The sequence below is a fragment of the Idiotropiscis lumnitzeri genome, chromosome 4 (assembly GCF_059441095.1).
Source record: "Idiotropiscis lumnitzeri isolate Australia: NSW breed Sydney's pygmy pipehorse chromosome 4, RoL_Ilum_1.0, whole genome shotgun sequence".
Taxonomy (NCBI): Eukaryota; Metazoa; Chordata; class Actinopteri; order Syngnathiformes; family Syngnathidae; genus Idiotropiscis; species Idiotropiscis lumnitzeri.
This window is the reverse complement of record NC_142394.1, coordinates 10302052-10327369: the sequence shown is the minus strand read 5'-3', so window position 1 is coordinate 10327369 and position 25318 is coordinate 10302052. Positions and strand designations below refer to the sequence as shown.

The following is a 25318-nucleotide window of genomic DNA, read 5'->3' as shown; positions in this document are numbered from 1 at the left end:
ACACGTGCTGCACAACCTGAATGAAACCTAAAGTCAATTCATTAATTAGTTCCAAAATGCAACAATTTGATCCATTTTAATCACTCAAGACCCCAAGTTACCCAACAGTACTGAATACTAAGATTGCTTATATCATGTGTAAGTTTCTATACAGCAGACATATTTAAAGGCATTTGTGGTAAGGCAAATTATAATTATAGTAAAACTAAGGATCATTTTCAAATACACTGCACGACCAGATCACCTTATTTTGCGATGGTTATAGTTTGTGTGTTCGTGCGTGTGTTTGGGTAGGTGGTGGTGCGGTGGAGTGGGGGAGTTGACCAATCTGAAATATCCAGACTGACTACCTGTTTCAAGATGTATTCAATTGAGAAATATTACGGAAGGCGAACAACGATGAGTAATCTCAATGAAAAATGTACAGAACTGGTAGTAGTTGTAAACTTAATTGCACTCCTCTTGAAAATACAGCACTGGTGTTTAGAATTCCCAACATTGTATGGCACGTTTCTATGCACATATCCCACAAGAAAGGGGCGGAGGTAAGCATAGGGTGGCGGTGGTGGTAGATGGGTGGGGGATGGAGGCTCTAAGAGGGCACAAAAAGAGAGAGAGAGAGTGTGTGAGAGAGAGAGAGAGAGAGAGGAAATAAAAAGAAGATCAAGCTCATGAATGAGCTGCATGCACATTATGAAACAAAGAAGCCCTTTGAAGCTCTTTCAGTCAGAAGCAGTTTCATGGTGAAAGAAGAAAAAGGGTTCTCTTTAAAAAGATAAGCTTCATGCTGCACATAATGTTGGAAGTGATTACTTCCATCTAGGTACAGCCATCAAATGTGATTAAGATACATACATTTTTCTTGTTAAAGTCGGAAAATTGTCTACAACAAGACTCCTCAAAGGTTTATAGAATCTGGGACCGTCCTTGTGCCAGTGTGAAGTCAACACACGGGAACGTGCAGGTGCAGCATGTAAATTATTGTATATGCAGAAACAAATTGCTTGCAGAGAGTGTTGTCACCACGATTGACAGAACTACTTAAAAACAGCCAGCACAGCAGCAATGATCTCTCAGGCTACCTTTTGTGGTACATGATGGCAAGCAAAAAGTCCAGCAGGAATACAGAGACGTGGCATTCAAATCCTTCCGCGAGAATGTGGAGAAACTGTATAATACATTTTTAGCACAATGCCCTACAAAGGTATTTCTAGCAGCAATCTTAGAGTTCTGTCGCTTATCAATACTAAAATATAATTCTCTGTTGTTTGAATGTTTTACAGCAACTGCACTGCATCTTAACATTGGCACAATGATTTTGGACAAATACTAATATTAATAGTGTGATCTTGATTTAGGATGCGTCCAAAGCAATGTTGCACAATGATTTATGAGCCGGCATTTGCTCGATGCTTTTGTCTTGGTTTCACACAATTTTACAGCTGACAAGACAGCACTCAGTGCATTTCAATAAGTTGAGGAGAGCTATCTCACAGGCTGTGCACACTACTGAATGCAGAATTAGTCTGGTGGATTGTGATAAGATCTCGGGCGGGCCAAGGGAAGGCCAAAATACTACTAGGAATCACTCACTCAAAACCCTTAGGCTGAGAAAGAAGGACGAAGCAGCTCCAAACTGCTAAGTGTGCGGAACACGTCACGCCGTGGCTTGCTCTGTTTGTCACTACACGTACTGAAAGGCTACAGTAGCTCAAGAATGTTAAGGAATTGCCATTTATACCGCACTAATGAGCCAACATTTTTCGAGATGATTAGATAGGGATCAGGGCACTAAGGTGGACGTAGGTGTACACAAATCAGCCTAATTTAAATGAAAATGACTGCGTGAAGCCAACAGAGGAAGTGTTAGCAGATGATAAGCAGCGGATGACTTCTCACCCCTCTTCTCCAGAGAGCACTACAGATTATCAGCAGATGCATCCTTCAGTCAGGATGATGACCTTATTAAAGCTCAGAGGAGATTGAGATTTACTTGTGAATATATCAGTGTGACTGTAGTGACAATGATCACCCTCATAAAACCTTGCACCTCTTTGCTATGCTGAAGAAAACCAGCCATGCACAGGCTACGTTTACACCGCGCTCCGCAACAGCCTCGTTTCAGACCCCCATCGACAAAATCAGATGGTCATAAAATGTGACACGCTGTAAGTGCTGTGGATGCCGCGGAGATTTTTAAAGTGTCTAAACATTTGGAACAACAGTCATGGCGCTGATGGAAACGTAGTTGGCCATAGTAAAACACGCACGCAACTAAACCTGACAGTACGTAACAGGGCATATCAAAACGTGGAAGCGGCTGTAGTGGGAAGGGAAGCGTAGGTATTCGCGGGATCTGAGCTAAGCCACATGCTTAATTTACGTATCTACAATGTCTGTAAGAGAGAAAAAGAGAACGAGAGACAGAGAGACAAGCGAGAGAGCGGCTTGGCATTGATAAATAATCTCATTGGATGTGAGCGTGTCAGCGAGAGGGAGAGAAGTGTTTGTATGGATAACGGACTGTTTTCCATGTTGATGGATTAGTGAATTACAGTAGTTGTTGACAGAAAACTAATAGCATCAAACGTTAATTGAACGGCAGTATGTGACCCACGTCCCCACTGATGCTGCCGACTCCGAGCTTCATCCGACCCTACCGGGGCCACAAACGTGCTCCAAAACAGCCAAGCATCAAAGTTTCCTTCATAGAAAGAAAGCATTGACAGAACATAACAAATGGGAGGGTCCCTATCAAAACGTGATGTGCTGGGAGGGAGCGTCCTTGAATTCATGGTAGATCACAGGCTGAACCAGTGTGCCTTTGCGCCCGCAGGACTCAGCAGGCAAAACACGCCCAGTCATGGATACCGTGAAAGAGTGTGAGAAAACTTTGCAAGACTTGGATATGGAGGAAAAAAAGGCCCAAATGCCATTATGCACAATATTTTGGCCAAACGCATCTCCTGTGCCCACTGGTAACATCGTGTAAAAACATAGACTTCGTTTCTTATTCCTCTTCAGTCCTTATTGCCACATCTTATCAATTTTGGTGGCCGACTCTTATTTCTTTAATTTGACCAAGACAAAATAAATAGACGAGTCTTCATATCAAGCGGGCAATTAAGACAAAAAAAAAAAAAACAATTTTGGGGGATAAAATGAAATCAACATCCAGAAAAATAAAGCTATTTTAGCACAGCTTTTATTCATAAGTTTAAACCACATACAAGCTCCATATTTTCTCTTTCTTTAGAGGTTGAATTTGCTGCAGAGAGATGCTGTGGCAAAGCCACATGAAAGAACTGAATTGATTATAGTAGTCTCTAGATATCAGAGGAAGAAGAAAAAAAAATTGTGAAGTACAATAGCATTAGCATGGAAGCCTGTCTCTGAGCATTAACGGAATTTAGACTATAAAACCACAGCATCCGCCGTCCCAATGTACACTGGAATAAACAAGGTCAGTGTTTGAATGCTTAATCTTGGAGGTATTGAGATCAGCCAACTAAATTGCAGACATCCACTTCATCATGCAGTTTATCAGTGAGACACTGCCTTTATAGCCGGCAGCAGCACATTGATCTACACGGGGCGACTTGAACAAGACACCCACTTTAAATGTGTATGAAGACGCTGACACAGATGAAGGTCGGTTTAATGTAGTGTGTGATGCTGCAAATTCAGTCAATGGAATAAGAAAAGGGGTCAGTGTGAGAGAAGCAAAGCCAAGCTTCCAAGCAAAAAAAAAGGAAACACCTAAAGCAGAATATCTTTCAGTGCTAAGTATGTTTCAGTGTTGGATACTGCGTTATCCCAGGAATGAACACCGTACAGTGATATCATCTGCGTCTTCATTTTTCTCCATTCATGCATGGGATTGCTTTTTCTGACCTTGACCATTTCAAAGGATGCCTATCTCCGCAGTTCAGGTGATGTGACAAACACTCCATTGGACCACACCAATGCCAGAACCACTCTCAAAAGCCTGATTACCAACTTTTGTTTGTGGTATTGAAACACTGTGTGGGACGAAATTACACAGTTCCCCTCCTTAGCTTGGGAAATGTGTTACCATGCACAGAGATGTTTTGTCGGAAAGCTCGGACACACCAAATGTGGGTTGACAGTGAGCTTGTAAAACACAATGATTGCAATTTCCACATTGTAGCCTGGACAACACGAGAAAAGTGGGCATTCTACAGTATCATTCTGAGGGTGTTTTTCAGATAAATCTCAAGGGACCGTATATTGGTAGTCCAAGGGTGGCTTAGCAGCCAAGAACTATTCTTGGAAATGCTTGCACATTCTTTCCCTACTAAACCCTTGGCTTTCTCCTACATTTTTAGAGTAAAAAAAACCACACACACGCACACAAAAATCCCCACTAGAGATGAAAATGTCTCTGGCACTTTTTAATGATCCTTGCTGAATTTTACGTATGGAACCTGGAACACAAGGAAATTAATCTCAAATACAATATGAGGATAATGGGAGAGAATAAATCAGCGATACTGTGCCAAGCATGCTCTGAGAGGATCTTTGTGTGAAAGATAGTGCAACAGCAGCATAGGCTTTCGAGCGCTTTATATTGTGAAAAAAGGACAAAGGAAATGATTGCAGATGATCATTGTAATGAGCAGAACATTTGCTCGGTGATTTTCCAGGCATGAACAATTCAGGACATTGCGCTGGAAAGACCTTGGAAGTGGGGAGACTCTTTAAAAATGCAAATTGCTATTAAAGCAGACAGGGATGTTGATGATTATGGTTTTACCAATACAATGTCAACTTAATCTGAGACTCCCAAGATGGACTTTTCATTTCTGTCTCACCATATATCCCTTTATTTACAGGGCCTATGCATTAATTGTGGGTGCTTGCGAACCCTGGTAAATTAAACTTAATTAGTCTTTTTAAGCGTTTATCTATCTGCAAAGCAAACCTAGAAGTGTTGTCCAGGCTGTTCATGAGCAAAGCATATTATCCTAGTACAGGGATGACTCCATTAAGCAATGGGAAATATTCCATATGTATTTAATAGTGCATCAGTTCGCTGATGAAAAGCGTTCAATCATTCTGCATGAGGCATTTGTTTGTATAAAACGGCTCCTTTCTTCTTCACCAGCTTGAAGTGACCATATTCAACCCATGGAACTAGTTGTTTGAAATCAGGCAATTCAGATGTTGCCGTGTCTGCATTTTCTAGCCAATGTTCTGATCTCTATAAATGGTACTGCAGTGCTTTCTCATAATGCAGCACATGGAAGCATTAATTACTTTTATAAAACATTGTAGCCATCATGATATATTTATGGCATTTATAATCATATTTCAATGTTGGATGATAAGTCATTTTCTGTGTGGAAATGCACCACGGCCATTCAGCAATTGAGAAAGCAGGAGTAGAAGTGTGTGTGATGTTGGGGATTTACAATGGACGGGCAGGATGGCCAGGTTTTTTTTTTTCGGGGGGAAAAAAAAAACAGTCAAGAAAGCACAGGTTCAGCTTGGTGGGATGCAACATTCCAGTCTGTTAACTCGAAGCATACCCACTAATAGCCTTGCTGATGACTATTGTTTAAGTGTTAATGTCTGCGCGCAGGGCTGCTTATTTTATGAATCACAAAAAGACACTAATGTTCACTAAAAGTAATTTATTTTACACAGTCCATGGGGGAATCAGGAGCCAAGCTTCAGTACTTTTACCTGATTCGCCACTGAAAGCCATTATGTGGAAGATAGCTTTTGGAGTAGATGTGACTGAGGGTGTTCAGTAATTGCCCAGAATTTATGTTTAGTGGAGCGATTCCTCAAGAAAATTTCTTATTTGATTGTTTAGTCATGTGTGCGAAACATCAAGTCAAACAAAAACTCTAATTGGCCATATGTAATATTGAGATATTGCCTGCATTTTTGTTACCCTTCTTACAGAAACTTGAGCAATAATTGGACTTTCTTGTATCCTTGATTTCTGATTCCAAAACTAGTCACCCATCAGTTTGTTTTGTATATGTAAAAATATGAAGCAATTAAACATTTATTTGGTTTCAGTCTTAAAAGCTCACTGAGGAGAAATCGTAACTACAGTAAGGCACGTGACATGAATTAGTTTGACACCCCACATACAAAAACAGGTGTAGTAGCCTTTACAAATCCAATAACTCGCAGTTTTAATTGTCAGAACAATGTCATTTTTAGAATAGTATACGTAGCATAACTTCCATAAAAAAGAGCATTTATATCATCAAAAATACCTGCTTATTAATAGACGTGGGTACTGACCAATAGCATCAATTTGTGAAAAAATATGAACTTGACTGAAGTTGGAAAAACAACATTTCTGCCTGACACTAGCGATATGCTTTTATATTTTACAGAATGTACTGAAGTAAGACAAAAATAAAATCCATATGTAGCAATAGGATTAAACAGGGATCATTCTCACCTTGACCAGCTCGTAATGCTGGATCCCATTGATCCCGACATCGGGGTCAAACGCAGAGGGCACCGGGTATCGGGTGTTAATGACCGTGTTCTCGGGGATGGAGATGTTTATGACCGTGGACTGGAAAAGGGGTGCGTTGTCATTGACGTCCTCAATCAGGAAGCGGATCTTGACCAATCGGAAGATCTCGTCAGGCAAGACAGCCACCTCAATTTCATAATAGCAGCGTTTCTCTGCAAAGACTCCGGAGCATAGCTTCTCCCTGTCGATTCGGTGATTGGTAGTAAAGATCTCCCCCGTGTTGGCCTCTACCCTCACCAAAGGCACGTCACCCGTCTTGTACACAGGCTTGAACTGCAGGGGTGAGGATAGCCGGATGTTTGGATCCAGGTTGAGGTCGAGATCCCTGCGCAAGTTCCCGATGCGGACGTTCTCCGGTTGCTCCTCCTTCACCGTGTAGTCTCTCTCCTGGGCCCGGCATATGAAGACCGCAGAGGTGAGAAGGACCCCCAGCACATAAGTGTGACTTGCTAAGTTCATACTCAAGAGTGGATGTAGCTTCACTTCCACAGAAGCAATTCTGTCTCGAGAGAGTGGAACAGAGAAACAAAGGGGAAAAGGACAGAAAATGTCAATACCGGAAGGTACATTTTATTCAATTCCTGCTACAGTGGTGACCTATTCATCTCAACGAATTATGAACACCCATCCTTCCAATGTCTTTGAGAGCAAATTAAAGGTAGTTTTACACCATTAACCTTTGCTAACATCCACTGAGCAAGAGGACACAAAAAGGTTAACACTTAACGTATTACATCAACCTATGCAATCGCTTTTGACAAAATGTGTCATTTTTCGGGTCTCAAAAATATGTGAACCCGTGGCAGTACGATTGTTTGCGTTGACAGATTGTCCACATAAGACCGCCACTCATGTCAAATGGGTGTGAATCAATGCGATGCTTAAGCTGCACCTCATAACTGAGCATCAGCTGAGCAAGAGAAGGCGTTACGCATTGATGCTTGCATGCATGAACAGGCGCATCACTGTGAGTTGTAACACTTGACAGCAGCTATTAATAGACAGCCTAATTTGTTTCGAACGTAAACAATTGAGCTCCCGAGTATTTGGTCAACGCCCATGAGCAGCGGAACGAGACAGACGGCAATTTGGAATTATTATGAGCATTTATGTTCTCCAATATAGGTTTTAAATACATTTTAGATATTCCCCTGATGCATTGTCGTGCGTTTTTTTTTTCCTAGGAAAAATGAAATGCATTCAGGTTTATCAACGCAATAAATCGACCATATATTACCCTGACAATGCATATTCTGCGGCAAAGGAAACAAGCATGGACATTTGACGGCATTCACTAGAATGACAATGGAGCAGATAAAAGGTCAATTAGCCAATTGTGTTTTTATTACTTTTAAAGGATGGGCAAAGTTCATTACTACTGTTTTGGTGCTTCTTGTCGTGTTTAGCAGATTGAAATGGCCCGGTCGGGTTATGATAATATGGATGCAAGTCAACAGCCCATCGGTGAGGTCATGTTCATCTTTCGACTTTTTGAATGTTTTTCTCAACAAATCACTTATTAACTTTCTTCCAAAAACATAAACACATAAAACTGCCACAGAAATGACGCTGAATTAGGATTATATTTACTCGTGACAGGGGACCAAAAATTCGGTCGCTCTTTGGGAACAGGACAAAAACTGTTTAGTGTATTTCCCTGCTATTTTACATGACTCAAACAATAACCTGTAGAAAAAGGCATGAATACCTAAATTGCACTACAGGGGTCCTCTTCCTTGGCAAGGCAACCATATTCATTGAAGCTCTAAGCCCACTGACAAAGGGGAATTGATTAAAAATAAGAATTTCATTTAGCCAGTTTCTTTTTTTTTTTTTTAAATGGCAATAATTGCAAGATGTTTCTTTTCATACGTGCTATAAAGCGGCCACACGAGACTCATTAAAGAAGCAGTTAAACGAGTAGAAGAGAAGACAGCTGACATTGATCAGTGTGAGGATTACTTACATTATATGAATAGCACAGGCAGTATTGTGCTGCTATATCAAAATATGGATGAGTTACATCTCATCAGCACGTGTGGAACACTTTGAAGTGTTTGTCATATCAGAGAGTGAATTGCTTTACTGTGACGATCGCGAAGCACTCCAAGGTGCATGATGAAGTTTGAATTTAATCCTTAAACGAAAAGTGATTCAACCACAATGAAAAAGAACGAAAAATTGGAAGGATCAAAGAATGATCTAGATTGTGTCTTTGTCAGAAAATGACAATATCTTTTCTGAAGTATAATGCGTGTGTGTGTGTGTGTGCAGGGCTCCAAATACAGTGACAGATACGACTAGGCAATGTTAAGGTAGGCCGGGGATAATATTTTACCCAAATTCAAGCGATGTACGCATAGTGGACACTAAACCAGGAAGAGGTTTGCACTCTTATGGGGTCCAATAATTGTGCATTGCAAGTAAACTCCGAGGTCACACGTTGAATATTTTCACATTTATGCAGAGAGTAGAGAGTTTAATACATGATTTTTTTTCTCCATCAAGTGGTAACAATGCCTTAGTCAAAATGGTTCAGTGATGCAGTAGTGCTGTGATGCATGCGTAATTATTTTGATACCATTAAAAAACAATTACACAAACACAGCATTAAACCGTTATTGAAATAGTACAGAAAGAAATTAGATGCAACAAAAGACTGTTTTTTTTTTTATAAATATAATCTGTTTCCAATGGCATGGAGCACAAATACAACTTACTGAGAGGTGATTCTAATAATGTACTTGACGCCTCTCATTTACCCAATAAGTGGTTTGTCTCAAATATGATGCAGTGTAGCTCTTCCTCACTTCAAACTTGAGCCACAATAATAGAGATATTAAAGATCTTATTTTACTTCATTCCTTTGTATCTAGGACAATTTGTCAACATAAGTGCATGTCACAATTCTTTTGTCCCGACCATCTGAACCAAGGACAATCCTGTATGTCTCCTTTGTTTACATTTTAATAATCTCCAGATATGCTATTTTGAGGTCCAGACGGCAGGATGGATTCAGTCGGCAAATCCAAGCTTCCCTCACTTGAGACAAGGTGAAGAGGAAGGCCTGCACTGGATCACTTTCCATGACAGTGTGACGGACAAGTCTTACTGCTGTTTAGATCTACTGGCGGCAGGAGCGGAAGGCCAAATATACTGTACAACCGCATTCACCTTTGCTCCTAAAGAGACCCTAAACCATCAACTGCGTTTAAGCCCAACGACACAAAGACATTGAGACTTCTTCATCAGAATGGAGTTATTTATCACCATTACACGAAAATGGAATTTTTAAAAGACTTGGGATTCTCATGGGGTCATCTCATTGAACAGCTCAAATGATTACTGACAGCCTCACAGGAACCGGTTTGTCTTTTTTGCCCCCCCTCAACCACTCCCCCATACACACCGCTGACACAATTTTCCTTTAGCACCAAGGAATGACATATGTTCTCCCTCTGGAAATTACGACAATGACGACATAACATAGTCGTTCTGGTAATGGAAAGAGCTCCGGAAAAAAAGTTGTTTGACTTTGACAAAATTGAAAGTAGGCTAACTTGAGATACAGTCAGAGTTCATTACTGTTGAAATATGTCCTGTATTTGTTTGGTTAATAAAAAAAAACAAAAAACTGATCATTCAAATAACAGTATTTTGCACATTTGCATTTTAGATTATCAGTCACAGTGCCTTTTCAAGGCAGTTGTAGTGATTGCCAATCGACATCACATCCGTAATTTTTTCTAATACATCTTCACTCATTGTTTTTTACCCTCTGCATTAGCTATATGACAAATTGACAGGACAGTAATAGTGGGCCTCAAGAGGGCAGTCAATACATGTTCGTCTCTCTCTGCTGACAAACGTAAACGTTTTTCACTCTTAACACTGGTTCGTCAATAACAATTATGAGGATAACAACAACTATAAATGTCACTTTACTTTATGAATGAAATTGCATTTTACTTTTAACAAGTGCACAACCTTGTCAAATGTAAGGTCACAGATATTATCATCTTAAACTATGTGAACACACTTCAAAATAAATTATAATCATTGAAGGACACAAAAACACAAAGTTTGTGTAGAATGTAATTGCGGTCTATCAAAGAAACCTTTCAGTTGGCTCACTGAAATATGTAGAATACACTCAGGAGGCACATCATTAAGTGTACATGGACAATACATGCCATTTGATGCGAGACCTGTATTAAAATGTTGACATTCATAAAGACGTGCTTATTTTTTTTAACATGTATAATTGTTGCAGCGGTTTGGCATGCAGAACTGCATTGCGTCATCCTAAGGCATTTTATGAGACAACATTTATATTGAAAGTCTTTATACTGTTTTGTTTGAGTGTACATTACGAGTGTATTTTGAAGATTTTAGTGGAAAGATTGTTTTTGAAATGATGCAGGATACAGAACCTGCCCTCCCCAAACTAAGAACTGGTCCAACGATACATTTTCATTGACCGTCTTACTCTTTCATGAGGAAACTACTGAATCTGGTGATTACGTTGCACCTAATGTTTGGCTGGAGAGTTCACCGTACAACCAAATTGGTGTATGGATGGAGGCGCTTTAAAAAAAATACATTGTACTGCAACCTTAAAAAATGGTGCAATATTCATTCAGTCAAATTTAATAATTACCCCAAAGTTTATATGAATATGGCATCATGGGGAGGAATTAACCTCCCTATGGTATTATATTCCACGCATCTGAAATTCAGACCACCGATCGTACGTGTTGAAAATTTTTGAGCATGTATGCGACCCAAACCAGCCTTCGCGGTGACGGAAACATCACGAGCACTTGTCTCCTAAGAGCGAAATGGAAATTGGTCTGGAACAAACTGATTGCCCCCCCAGGTTATAGTCTGTGACAGCTCCACGGCTGGACCGGGATCTTGCTTGTTCCCGCGCACACACGGAACGTGCTTTGCAGCCAAGATGCCGAGAGATCCGCGCTAGAAAGTCCGGGCACTTTAAAAAATCGGACCATCCATTAATTATGATAGTTATACAATATGTATATTTATCCACTTCTATTGGAATAATGTCTACATCAAGTGCAGCCAGATTTCTATAAGGGAAAATTATTCACTCACTTATATCACGTTCATATATGTCCACTTAGAATGGTTGCGTGATGGAATATGACGCGCATTTTTTTTAGTTGGAATTTGACTGTTGAATGAGCTCATCGATCGTTTGAACACTCACATGAAGTCAAAGAAATTACGACCTTATCTTTAAAGCAATTAAGAGGCAAAATACCTTACCTTTTTCGCTTGGCTGGGCTGAAAAATCAGTTAGTGGTGCCTCCGCGTAAAGACATCACTGATTTTCAAAAAATGAAAACGTAATCATAATAAATCAAGTGCCATGTATTGAGCTGAAGTGGAGATAGGACGAGGGTAATAATCCTCGTGGGGGGGAAAAATATGCCAATAGAACAAAACAAATCTCGCAAAAAAAAATCCTCTACAAAAACTTATCCATGCGCAAAAAGCGGTTGTCCACGACTGCTGGGGGAAATAAACACGTACACAACTTTATAAAAGGAACAGCAGTACAATTCCTCTTCGGCTGTCCAAGCGTCGTTGTTCACTTTAACACTGTATCCCTATATCTGATATTTAAGTTAAGATCGCTTGCGCCAAAACGTGCGTCAAAAACTTCCATCCAAAAATACACTTCTTGATGAAAACTTGCAGCTAATTAATTCGTCAATCTCTTGCAAACAAACAAACAGATAAAATCCCAAATAAAGGAGATGCACAGATTGCATCGCTAGCCCGCCCCCCTCCCTCCTCCAGCTGGATCAAATTGTGGCTCGGTGTAGCATCACTTGCCGGAGCCGGGATAGACGCTTCGCCGAGGCGGTGCGCTAAACTGGAAATGTCTCGGTAGTATTGGATGAACTCTCGGTGTGTGCCCAGCTCTCTCCCTCACTCGCTCTCCCCGCCGCTGACATCACCGAGGGAGGGAGGAGCCAGCAGAAAACCCCGGAGCTGTGGTCCTGTTAAAGCCGCACTGCGTTGGTGAGAAACTCACACTGGCTTGCGAGAAGCACCTGGGAGTGCAAACTGCGCGACGCTACTCCCCGAATCCACCTGGAAGCAAGAGGGCGGCAATGTTCACTTGTATTTTCGTATTCCCAAATGAGTCGTACAGGATCATTGGCACCTCTGCATAAAAATAAGCGATGAGCTTCTAACCCTGCTCCCATGTCACAATCACAACAGCGTTTTTTTTATTAGGGCTGAGAAGCGGGTGCAGGTGGTGTTGGGAGGGGGTTGATAATGGGGTTGTTCACACTTACAGATATAACAATGAATCAGACACTTTTGGTGGCACCAGGAACCAGTGACAGTTCAGGTTATACATGCAGTCTGGTTTAGATTAGACAGTTACTTTGGTTGAAATGGTTAGAGCAGGCGTGGGCAAACTACGGCCCGGGGGCCACATGCGGTCCGTTAAACGTTTCAATCTGGCCCGCCGAACTTGAAAAACAAATAAATGAATAAACCTTGTTAATGATTTAGTTTCTAAATACTGTGGTTTTCCAAAGACATATATATGTTGTAATGCTTTTGTTCATTTTCATTTAAAATTAAATGTATTTTTTTCTCCGATGAGGTGAGGTTACCAAAACATTCCATCCATCTGCTCCTGGTCTGGCCCCTCTGTCAAATTTTAGAACCCATTGTGGCCCACCAATCAAAATGTTTGCCCACCCCTGGGTTAGAGTAAATCTATTCGGTTCAAGGACAAGGAAACCTGAACCAACCTGTGAGACCAAATTTAAACTTACTTAAAACAAGCAATATTTTTCTTAACTTGACAAAATGAAGCATCTCAGTGCTTTTCAACTTCAAGATTGACAGGCAGATAGTTCCACAAGCAATAATTAATGTGCAGTTTTTATTATTATTTTATAATGCATTAATTCATCAGCCATAAGAAGAAAAACATTAGCAAGGTTTGATTCAAACCATCGTGTAAAGAGCAAGAAGTTAAGCTACTTATCGGACAGGAAATGCACTCACGAGCGTGGGCTACACTTGTATTTAATGCAACAAAAACTTATTATGGAATGCAAAAATTTACTTTATCTAGACTTTGCGTTTTAAAATATTAACCCCTGTGAAGACTCAAATCAAGACAAAAATTTGTCAAGCTACAGGTCTTTATCAAACATTCGGCAATTATAAGGTTGTGTGTTCGGTTGTGCTACTTCTATATCAGGGGTATTCAGCTAAAATTTAAAAAGCACAGGATCTAGAGAATTTCTTGAATCAAAGATCCGCAATATCATTGCGTGACGAATATTGATATTATACAGAACTAAACTGTGTACAGTTGTGCTCTTAAGTTTATATGCCTTGGCGCAATTTGTGAATTATTTGTTTAATGTGAATCCCGTTCAAAATGAAATTACATGTGTTTTGCCTTGTCCTTCATGTTTTTTTTTTTTGTTTTTTTTTGACTAAATGGTTCACATTTATCAAATGCGGCTGGCGTAATGAAAATTATGACCTCAACTATGTAATGTTCTCTCATCTACTAAATGTAAGTAGGGCTGCATTTCAAAATAAGAGCGGGTAAATAAAAGGTGAAAATTACGTTGTCAAATGAATTGATTAACAAGTTTGAGTTTCCACTTTTCTGTTTAGCTTCCTGATACAATTGTAAAAGTCTCAAACAATTTAATATTTTGAATTGACAAATCATAGCAATTGAATATCTTTAGAGGTTATGATTGTTTAAAACCTTTATTTTTTTGTCACATAATTGGGTTTCACTTATGCACATTTAATAAGTACTCTCAATGGTAAGTTCCCACTGGGTAATCTTAACAAAATTGTGCCAATTGTTTTCTTCCTTCCATTCTGAGCCTCTTTCTCTCTCCCCAGCTCATAGAAGTGCCAGTATGTTGCAAATCATAACCTTTTTTTTGGCTATAGTTGGTGTGGATCTGAATATAAAACACAACCAGCCAAAGTGGCTAATGAGCTTGACCTTGTCACCCACCTCTGATGAAAATCACCCACATTTGGCGGGTTGGCGTCTGTCAATGTCAAGTCCCGATACTATGTATATCGTGTATATATATATATATATATACACATATATGTACTCATCACGTAAATCTAGACTACCTAAATACCCTAAATAACTCAAATTAAGAAAAAATAGGATGCAGCATTTATTAGGACTGCTGAGAGCTTGGCCATGTGAAAAACTTTTTGTGTAAGCTTTCACATTACATTAAACATTCAACCTCAGTCTGTCTGGTGTGTGTACATATTCACCCCAAAGTGACCCACATGCGCAGATGAAAAGACTCACGACGTAGTTTTTACGGGAGCAAATGTGGGCATTTTTACAGTGGAGCGATTCGTAGGAAGTAGAAATGCAGTATTTGGGGGTAATGATGAAGCGAAGCTTTTCGATCTCATTTCATGGCGACGTCACTAAAGATGTCATGTCATTCTATGTGGCTGAATTATTACTATCACCATAAATGTCCACTTTATGTTTGATGTTTTGAGTGGGATTAAATCAAAGTCAATTATAAAGTCAATACTGCTAATCAAAACAACTTTGAAGATACCATCTCAAAAGCACTCTCTTTCCACATTTTGGGCTTCAGCTGACGTCAATGACGGCTATATGCGACCTAGCCATTCAGACTGCGGTCACTTTGCAACAAATCCGATACGAATGGAAATGGCAGAGAAGATTCGGGCGTTGTAAAGTCAAAACAGCGTATCACACCTGTCTATCAATCAAAGAGCTCTCACACAGAACAGTCACCAGCACGACTGTATCTGAAGGCCTCGGACGAATAGTGCGTGCCGCCGGTATTACGAGAGCTGCCTGGCAACACAAGCTAGCTGAATTCTGACTGGACTAAAAACTCTAAAAACTAAAAATACCTCACTAGGATTTATATATAAATAAATATATATATATATATATATATATATATATATACATATATGTAATTTTTATCATAAATATGGTCATGATTTCTTGATTATGTTAGGCCAGCAGAGAGGCCTTGAACTCGCACCACCGATGACACCTGATCCTCTCATAGGTTGAGATCATTCACATCCACACTTGCTGAAAGTTCTCCTGTTTCAGAAACTGTATCTATTGCTGAAATCAAACAGCATCTCTGAATCTGCCAATGTCCAGCCGATCCACCATGAAAATTTAGCACGGTGATCAGGAACAACATACGTTTTTTTATTTTATTTTTTCACTTTTTAAATTTTCATATCCAACAGGGGATTCTGTTTGTAAATGACTCATTGCCTCGCTCATATTTCTCCCTTACTCAGTCAGCATGGCGCTTGGCATTAGCATCCATCCGATATACATTTGTTGGACCAAAATAATTTCCGCCCACACTTAAGTAGTATTGATCACATCTCTGACAACAGGGTGGGTTGCTACATAAATAATAACATGGCCAGGTCCTCTTCAGGCTTCTGTCTCAAGTTTTTGAACAATTTCCAAGGTTTTCATAGCATGTCACTGTCAATAAACAGTGGTACATATTGTGTATTTCCAATAGAAAGCAACTCTTTTTGAAGAGCAAGAGAAATTCAAACAAAAAAAAGGGCCCTCTTACAGAGGCTGTCCGTTTCCACAGCAACTTTCAAGAACCACTTAAGAGTTATACCCCGATGAGTTGAATCTCTCTCTATTGCCTCATTTCTTTCAGTTTCTTCTCACTTTTTCCAAGATCTCTGGAGGTAGAAAATATTTGAAAAAGATGGAGTGGACAGCGGCAAGGACAATTCAATATTTACTTTTAGCTTCTTTGCAGCAGAGGTAGAATTTCAGAGAAATGGTTCAAGGACCCAAGACAGACAAAGACTGCAAAAGATAATATTTGAACTTTTCCCGCAGCGCGTAAATATGAAACGTGTGTGGTCTTAGTTTCATCCAAAGTAGTAGATCAGAAGGAAGAAAAAGCTTTAGGCTTCCCATCTGTCATGTCGGTGTTGAAACGGTTGACAACAGACACAAATCATGCTGCATGGGCACCCATGTCTTACTATTGTTGAGAAGTTTTAAAGTAATACCAACCTTCTCCAGCATGAAACAAAAAAATCACACAATCAGAAACGCTGAAAAAAGATACATTGCAACCTTGATTAAACAAAACATGTATAATAATAATAATAATAATAATAATAATAATGCCTTTATTAGTCCCACAATGGGGAAATTCGAGATTCAAACCCAGGCCTCCTGGGGAGACTGGGTCCTGAACGCGGCGCCTTAGACCACTCGGCCATCCTGGCAGCCACGAGATTCGAACCCAGGCCTCCTGGGGAGACTGGGTCCGGAACGCGGCGCCTTAGACCACTCGGCCATCCTGGCAGCCATATAAGAGGATATAGGTCAAATAATTCAGTCAAGAGTATCAGTGCAATATTAATTTTCCACTGAATTCATCTAAGTGTCACTTGATATCCAGGATTATAATTTAAGCATTTGTGTTTGCAATACTCGTGGCACAATTTGATTTGACACATAAACATGCCCTTTTGTTTGGCCTCAATAAATCAACATCAGAATGGCAAGAAGTTTACTTCCAATAAAACTACAGCTAATAATATCCTGTCAGATCAACATGAAGCACGCTTAAAGCAAAATGAACAGACTTCCTCACGAGGCCCACAAATCTCTAGACTAATCAAGGGTCCAGCAATGAGTGGCATGTATTTGCAAAACACCAATTAGAGTATCGCCAGACCTCACCTCATGTCCACTGGCAAAATAATGTGTGCGTGCAGGAGAGATACATGATGTTGTTACATGACAGCTAATTAATTCCCTTTTACGTGACACGTTTTTTTTTTTTTTGGTGGGGTTTGATGCAGTTGTGCCGATGCCTGAAGTGATTCTTTGGTGTTCACTGTCTGGGGATCAATGACATACGCAGAGAGACATAAAGACATGCATGCACGCACACACAACTCTACTTTTGTGCTGTTGTTGCTGCCGAATATTAATGGATGTATACATGTATGAGAATTTTGAGAGTGTGTAAATTCAGAGCGCTTAAGTAAATGTAAAGCCAAAGTACCAGAGATGGGTCTCATGGAAATATGTGTTCAGAGAGAGTCAAAACTAAATTTGATTTATTTAATCAAGGTGAGGGCATGTGAGAGAGAGATTCACTGAGGAGCCTAGCGGTTTAACCCATCTCCTGAATGACTACTCTATTTATTCAGAGGGAGTAATATTAGCCATACAGTATATGACCAAAAAGTGTTTTCTGTCTTAGGCAGACATTAAGTTGTTAGGGTTTTCTCCATTTCGAGAGGTAACAACTGTTTAACAGCATTTGTGTGTTGTACGATGTGGGCTATATACATGCTGTGGTGATGATTCCTTCCATCTGTCTACTGTGAAACAGCCTGCGGCAACATTGTCAAATGAGAACGTTTGCTTGGCAGTACACATTACATTTAGTTGAAGGTTCATTTTCTATTTGTCTGTTAATTTGCTCGACTCACAAAAGTAGTTGTGAGGAGGAAACCTTAGAATCCCGAAGAAAGCCATTTAGAAGCAGAACACAATGAAGCTGAGCAATATTGCTGACAGAATCTCGATTAATAAAGACATGCAACACTCATTTAACACAGTGCCAGAAACTGATGACACGTTTGCCTTTGCATGGTGAAGGTCACTGAATTGATTTTAGATAAAAATAAAAAAATGTGGCGAAGATCTCAATCTTAATGACTTGCCTTTGTGAGGTCAGAAACAAGCCTGGCCCTGGTGACAACAAAAGTTAGTTGAAAATAAATTGCATAGATCTGTGGTAAATGTATGATGATGGATGTTCAATCACTCAATGCTCGGAATCCTCACGGCGTGTTCCTTATTTTGTTAGCTTTTACAGCAAACAATTTTTGGGTTGTGACAGGAGACAAAAAGAATTGTGTTTTCGATAATCACCAAGGAGTCATTATTTGGCACTCGTCTTCCCCAGATGGCCCAATGGTTGATGTTCTTGACACGTTGAGTTTTGTTACCCCGCCTTGAATGGACTGTGTACACAACCATTGTTTGATGAGTAAAATTGAAGGCAACTCTTGTAAACTGCCGTTGCCCCCTTGCCAAAGACATGGCATTGCAAAGACAATGTGCGCACACATCTCCTTTGCACTCTTGAGACTCTAAGCTCCTTATCTTGCTGCTTTAGAAAGGAAGCAGACTGCATTGTACTGGAACGAATGCTACGAAGCTTGAAAATATACGGTTGAACAAAAGGGAGGGAAAACAACTTAAGACCAATTAATCTGTGACGGTAACATTAAAATTACAGTTCATCTCTAAATAACATTATTATAAGAGCAGTATTGATTCGACAATACGTTCATTATTGTGGTCCGATTTTTCTGGAGCGTAGAGTGTCGTGTATCACGCAGAGATGCTTCGAACATTTTGGTCGCCTTATTTAGATACATGAAATCACTCCTCCAATCAGTCCTCTCACTTTTCTAACAAACGCAGCTTCAAGAATACTCCTTCACAAATTTTGAGATTATGTGACTACGTAACTAAATTGTAATAAAATCCAACTGGAGAAAAGCCTAAAATAGGCGAGGTCAAAGATGATGAAAATTAATATTAAAATGGATCCCCCTGAGATTAGAGTCAATTTTAACTTGTTCAAACTTCAATGGATGGCCCATTATTCTTAGGAAAACAAGTGTTATTCAAAATGGATTTCACAGGATATTTGACCCCAGATTTCCGTGGTAGTTGATGTCAGAGGCCACTCGTAAGACGTCTCATAAACAATAGCAAGTCTGTTGTGCTGTTGTTGTCTGTAAGCAATTTAACACAAGTGCGGCCTCTTCCCACATCGCCAGATGCTGTGGATAAACACCAATTCATATTCATCAATCTAGATGAATATGTGTATTGTTGCAAGCTGTTATTTTAAGTTCTTGTTTTGGTACGCGTCAGCACCGCTGAAAAATTATCAAGATGTTTGCAAGAGTTGTGGTTATTTTCTGATGGCTTTGTTTCATTCCGTGTCTCTAATCATCTTTTATGGCATGATGTGATGGTTTAAAAGGAGACATAACAACGAGCACCAAAAGAGCATTTAACAGTTGGTAACAACACAAAGAGGTTTGGATTTTCACTATGTTGCTGTCAGCGAGTGACTGTCACAATGCGTCGCAGTGTTTCTTCCTGCAGAGCTGTGTGTGTCAGTCCATCAGTTATATTAGCCATCTAAGTGGGCTTCAATCAAGTGCAGTCGTGGTGAGGGGAATCGTGTCCATCCGCAGTGTGTGTGCCCACAGAAGGAAAATATTCAGTATTGATTTCATGTCTTTCGAGACCCTACAGACTTCACATGGAAGTGACAGTTAGTGACTGAGCTCTGTTTTGGTGACAGACTCAAGTGGAACGAGGAGCAGCTTTCAATGGGCTCGCTGTAAAATATCAAGCCGATGTTTTTTGTTTGGTCGGAAAACCTTGGCGTTGACGAGTTGCTTGAGAATGCCAATTTATGGCCTTTTGCTTAATAATGATGATAAGACAATTCTGTTCAATTTCAAACACTTTTCAGGAAATGAAGACTAATGTTACGGTTCAGGTTTTCCTGCTAACATAATTTGGTGTGTTGCCACGGGTGTCTTCAATGTGTCGGCAGGTCAGACCTCTGTAATGAGGTCAAATGGTTCGGCGAGAGCCTATATACCTCGAGCCAAGGTTGTGATCCAACCTTACACACAAAATGATGTCCTGCAACTTATAACATGAAAAGCAAGGCTTACACTGCGATTGCAAAATGAATGTGCAACATTATTGTTAGCTGCAAAAATAAACATGTTAGGATGTTAGCATTTGAATTTCACATTTCAGAAGAAGCTATATCTGCACCACGATCACATGCCATTTTACGTTATGCATTCATTATATGAATTTTACGATGTAGTTTAACAGCCAGCCCTAGTATCTGTTGCCAGCGAAAACACATTGAAGAAATGGTTTTACTCCGCACACTTAACTTAGACGCACAATCACTGTCGGATTCATGAAACGGGCATGTCCGCAATTTTCCTTCTCACAACTTAGCGTATGTTATTGATTCAGAATTCATCCTAAAGCTGCAATCTACATAAAGCATAGCTTCCTTCTAAAAGTTGGTGCATTTAAGCAAAAGTGCGGCAATCTAAAGTTGCGAGAGATGGGCTCAAAACTTTTATATCTTTCTTAATATTCGTCTTATTTTCAAAAGATCGGTATCCTCTGAAAGCTTGCTGAACATTTATTATTTTTTATAGTGCATAGGTTGTTAAAAAACATTGGAAGGAAAAAAATACAACACAACCAAGAGGTACAGTGAACCCCCGCTACTTCGCGGTTCACCTTTCGCGGGTTCAGTGCTTCGCGGGTCTAAAAAATATTCGGGGGCATTGTAGTTTCGCCGAGCGGCACAAGGGGGCGCTGAAGCGGTTAGACGGCCGGCGTGCGCCGAAGAGGAGAGTGGACGAAGAAGAGCAGGTTCCCACGGACACGATTGGTGGCGACGGACACGATCGGGGGCGACGTTTCGCACGGTTCGGACCGTACCCGAGCTGCGGCCGGCGTGCGTGGCAGTTAAGCCGAAGAGAAACAACTTCCGCCCGGGCACTCGCGCGGCGACATTTTGCTTCGTTCGGGACCGTGCGTGAGCTCCGAAGGAGACCGGCCGGCGTGTGTGGCTGTCAAGCCGAAGAGAAACAACTTCCGCCCGGGCACTCGCGCGGCGACATTTTGCTTCGTTCGGGACCGTGCGTGAGCTCCGAAGGAGACCGGCCGGCGTGCGTGGTAGTTAAGCCGAATAGGAGCACCTTCCGCCCGGGTACCGGCGGAGCGTGAGGCTGTCAGTTATGAAGGAATAAATGAATAAATAAATAAATGAAGAATGCCACCTTTCATTTCACTGTCATGATCCGTGCCTGTCATGCCGTGTGTGTTTTTGTTTTTTCAGCTGTGTGGGCGTTCCTCCAGCGATCGTCTCGCGCCATGCCGTCAACGCGCTGATTACGCTGACTATATTGTGATTATAATAAATATCTTTGTATCACCACCTTTTTTCCCGTGTCTGCGTTTGGTGAGTCCTGTTCAATCCTCCAGTTCTGCTGGAGGATCATAACATTCACAGGGCACACCGGACGGCGTACCAGCAGGTAAAAGTCGAAGTAATTAAATAAATACAAAAAGAAGTAATTGAATAAATACAAAAATAATGGCTGGGGAATAAAAAAATAATAAGTTTTAATAATAATTAGTTTTTTTTGTGATAACATGAATTTCACTCTCTCTCTCTCTACCAGTATATATATATATATATATATATATATATATATATATATATATATATATATATATATATATTTTTTTTTTAAGCATTTTTGAAGGTGTGCCGCTACTTTGCACCTATATATATATATATATATATAGGTGTGAAGTATATATATATATATATATATATATATACGGTGTTTTTTTTTTGTTTGTTTGTTTTTTGGAAGGTGCGACGCTACTTCGCGGATTTTCAGTTTTCGCGGGTGGTCTCGGTCCCCATTAACCGCGATAACCGGGGGTTCACTGTATATGTAGTAGATTTACATTTATCAAAATGCCGCTGAAAGAGAAATAAGCACAAATTCAAGTATGAACATATTGATGAATCACTGATTTGTGCTGCAATCATGCAAATGCACATTTCTAACCTTTCATGGAACCAATGGGAAGTTGTACAGTTTTGTTTTTGAGCGCCAGCCCAAAAAGCATTGATTGTGTGAAAGATTTCATTTTCAGATAAATGCATAAAGGTCACGTCTGTTGGAAGTGATGTGATTTCTTGACTTAATGCTTCGTAAATGTGCTTTTCTTGAGAGGTTGCACTTCTCTATGGCAAACGTCTCAAAATCAACAAAAGAAATTGTCTGCTGCAGCGCACAAAACAAAGACGACCACATCATGTTTGGTCTCAACTGAAAGCTTCTCTGCAGCACCAAATTTCATTTAACTCTATGTCAGTACACTTATGAACCAACAGTGGGGAATAATTTTCAATTCCTCATAGTCCGAAAAAAAAAGATCCTTGTAACTAGGCAAACTCTGAAATGCTGCTTTTGATTGGTCAGAATTAAATTGCTCATACCTGGTTAGAAATACATGCGACACAGCCACGGAATGAATGGATTATGAAATTCTATATATATATATATATATATATGTATATATATATTTATAATTTGACCCAAGGGAACTGTTTTCTGCAGGTTTATGTTTGAGCATAATCAGGGTCAATTGTTCCTCAACTACGAGACAAATGCAAAACAAAACTACAAGATCAGTGCATGAGTGAACTTTTTCAAATATTTGGGGAATATTGTTCTGTTCTCTCTCTCTTATATGATTTCCGCATCATATCTTTAGGAAGTGTACAATATGAAGTCCAAACTGGCTCTAATAAGCTACATACTACATTGTGGATAAATCTACAGTTTGGCTAGTTGCCGTCTTCAAATGTTTTACAACCCCAAAAGAAAGCGTTGTGGAAAAATAGTGTTTGAGATATTACCTTGAGTTTCATTATCTGGTTTAAAAGCAAGTGAAGCCACAAGATTAACCACCTTCCCATTTCCATCAATTTTCTGTATAACATATCCTTTTCAGGGTCCCACGGAGCTTGAGTCTACACTAGCTGACATTTGGTGCAATAACACTTCTGCAATAGACGAGAACTAAGAGCATGCTTGAGTGGGAAATTAAATATTGGAAATCTTCCAATCACAGAAATAATAAAGTTGTTGACCAACTTTATCAATGTACAAAGCATTTTTTTCTTCTTCCCTTGAGAATGAATAGTTGCAGGAAACATATGCCTTCCCTTGTTCTTTTGTCATGGGAATGTTTTCTTTATCATCAAGAAACAATTCCTAGAGACAATTCCTTCTCTGGTCACCCACTGAGCATGATTTTTTTGGGGCTATATCAAAACACTTCAGGAAAAAAAAGAATACATTTCAAAGATTGGAAAGGACTGAATATTAACTTCAACAGTTCATTCTATTCTGAAGCAGAAGGAATACATTTTACTGGGGAAAAACAAACAAAAAAAAATGTAGCATTCAGTGTTTATTAACAAGCTCTTGAAGTCCTTGCCTGTACTTTGAGGAAGCAGTACAATCCCCTTCGATTTTCTTTTTTTTGGGGGGGGGGCGGGAGAGTTAAACAATTCTTTTTGAAGTGCTTCTCTTTTTTGTTTATTAAGGATGTGGATTTGGCTTGTAACCACAGCTTTATGTTTCCGTGCCACGAGATTTACATAAAAACCCTACAGTCTGGAAAGTTTTGAAGGGATTCTGGCAAAAAGAGAAGAGTGAGGATGAGCAACAAAATGAAAGCCTCAAAGACCAGCGGGTGGTGGGGGTGAGGCTGGGGATGCTGTACGCGGATGTGGGGGGTGGGTGGTGCTGGTGCTGAGGGCAAAGGGAGAGGCACTGGGGAGATTGGAAGTGGGGGGGGGGTGTATGCCGGGTAGCTGAGCCTGAGCTCGGCTGTGTATGAGAGCGGCAAATCCGACTTGGTTGGTAAACAGAGGCTCCAGGGACACTTCTTTTGCATGCAGGCTGAGATGGAAGCCCTCTGTGATCCTAATAGAGTAAGCTCATTGAAATCGCCATAGAAAATGCCAATAAGACAGCGGCAACACACACTAAGCAATGTACACGACACACAGACATACTCACACAGACAAATTTGAATGCATTTGTGAACCCCGCGGCCTTCCTGCACTCGCATGCCTTCTGGAGCACAAACTTGTTCTCAGTGCCGAAGCGTCAGAAAGGCATCATCTTGCTTTTAATTCAACCCCCATCAGTTTAGCCCGGCGAGTTTAAAAGGCAGCATAGCGCTCTCTGACAGTACGCAGCAAACAAACTAATTTTATGGTCGTGATTCTCGAAATCCCCAGTCTGCTCCCTATTCTGTTGCCTTTAGACACTCGCATCAAACACCGACTTTGAATTGGATGATGACTTTGCGAAGTCACAGCTATTATTTTGTTATTTGTGTTTTTGGGTGAGGGTGGGGTAGACATCTTTTTGCCCAAGTGGGTCATGCCTTCCGCTTTGTATACAGCGTTGATTTCAACTGGCTGAGAACTTGAATCATGGCGGCAAAACTGGCAGCGCCAGTTTAAAGCTTTCGTAGATTCTCAATTTCAGTGGTTAAATCTTTACCTTCAAGAGACATTTATGCAACACAGATCATGCAGCAATACCTAGAAATATATATTTCATCTTTCTAATTACTGACATAACTCCTTAATGATCCTGTTCTTGATGTTTTCTGTCATGGACTAATGTGCTATATACAGTGAGTCTTGTGTGAATTGATAAGAGAATAGATGTGACCTCCCCTGAGGCATGTTTCCCTTCCCTTTGCTTTATTTTCCTTTAGAGAAAAGTACCTGTAATTTATCTTCATCAACTATTATGGACATTCTCGGGAACAGAACCTAGACGGGAAAATATCAAATCAGCGGCACATTTTTCAGAAAATGGCAGATCCAATTTTATTCATCTCCCTGAGGTGTCCCTCTAACTGCGGGTGCACTGACCCTTCACTTGTCTGACACTCCCTCTCTTACCCCGTGAAGAGCTTTTCTAGATTATTTCTGTCTTTTCCAATAGAACGCATACTAGCTAGATCCCCCAAAGATG

The 25318-nt window shown here is 40.2% G+C and overlaps 1 protein-coding gene across 3 annotated transcripts in view; it reads right to left on the bottom strand.

Annotated features, from left to right (window-relative positions):
* Positions 1-12481, bottom strand: part of pcdh11 (protocadherin 11) — a 148448-nt gene extending 135967 nt beyond the window's left edge. Inside the window, exons 1-2 of one of the 3 annotated variants that reach the window (XM_088293456.1) lie at positions 11822-12481; positions 6449-7028 (exon numbers count right to left, since the gene is read on the bottom strand). In XM_088293456.1, coding sequence (XP_088149582.1) covers positions 6449-6988 — 540 coding nt within the window. In that variant the 5' untranslated portion in view covers positions 6989-7028; positions 11822-12481. The remainder of the gene's footprint in view (positions 1-6448; positions 7029-11821) is intronic. The other 2 variants (XM_088293457.1, XM_088293458.1) reach the window with 2 other exon arrangements.
* Between the last annotated feature and the right edge of the window lie 12837 nt (positions 12482-25318).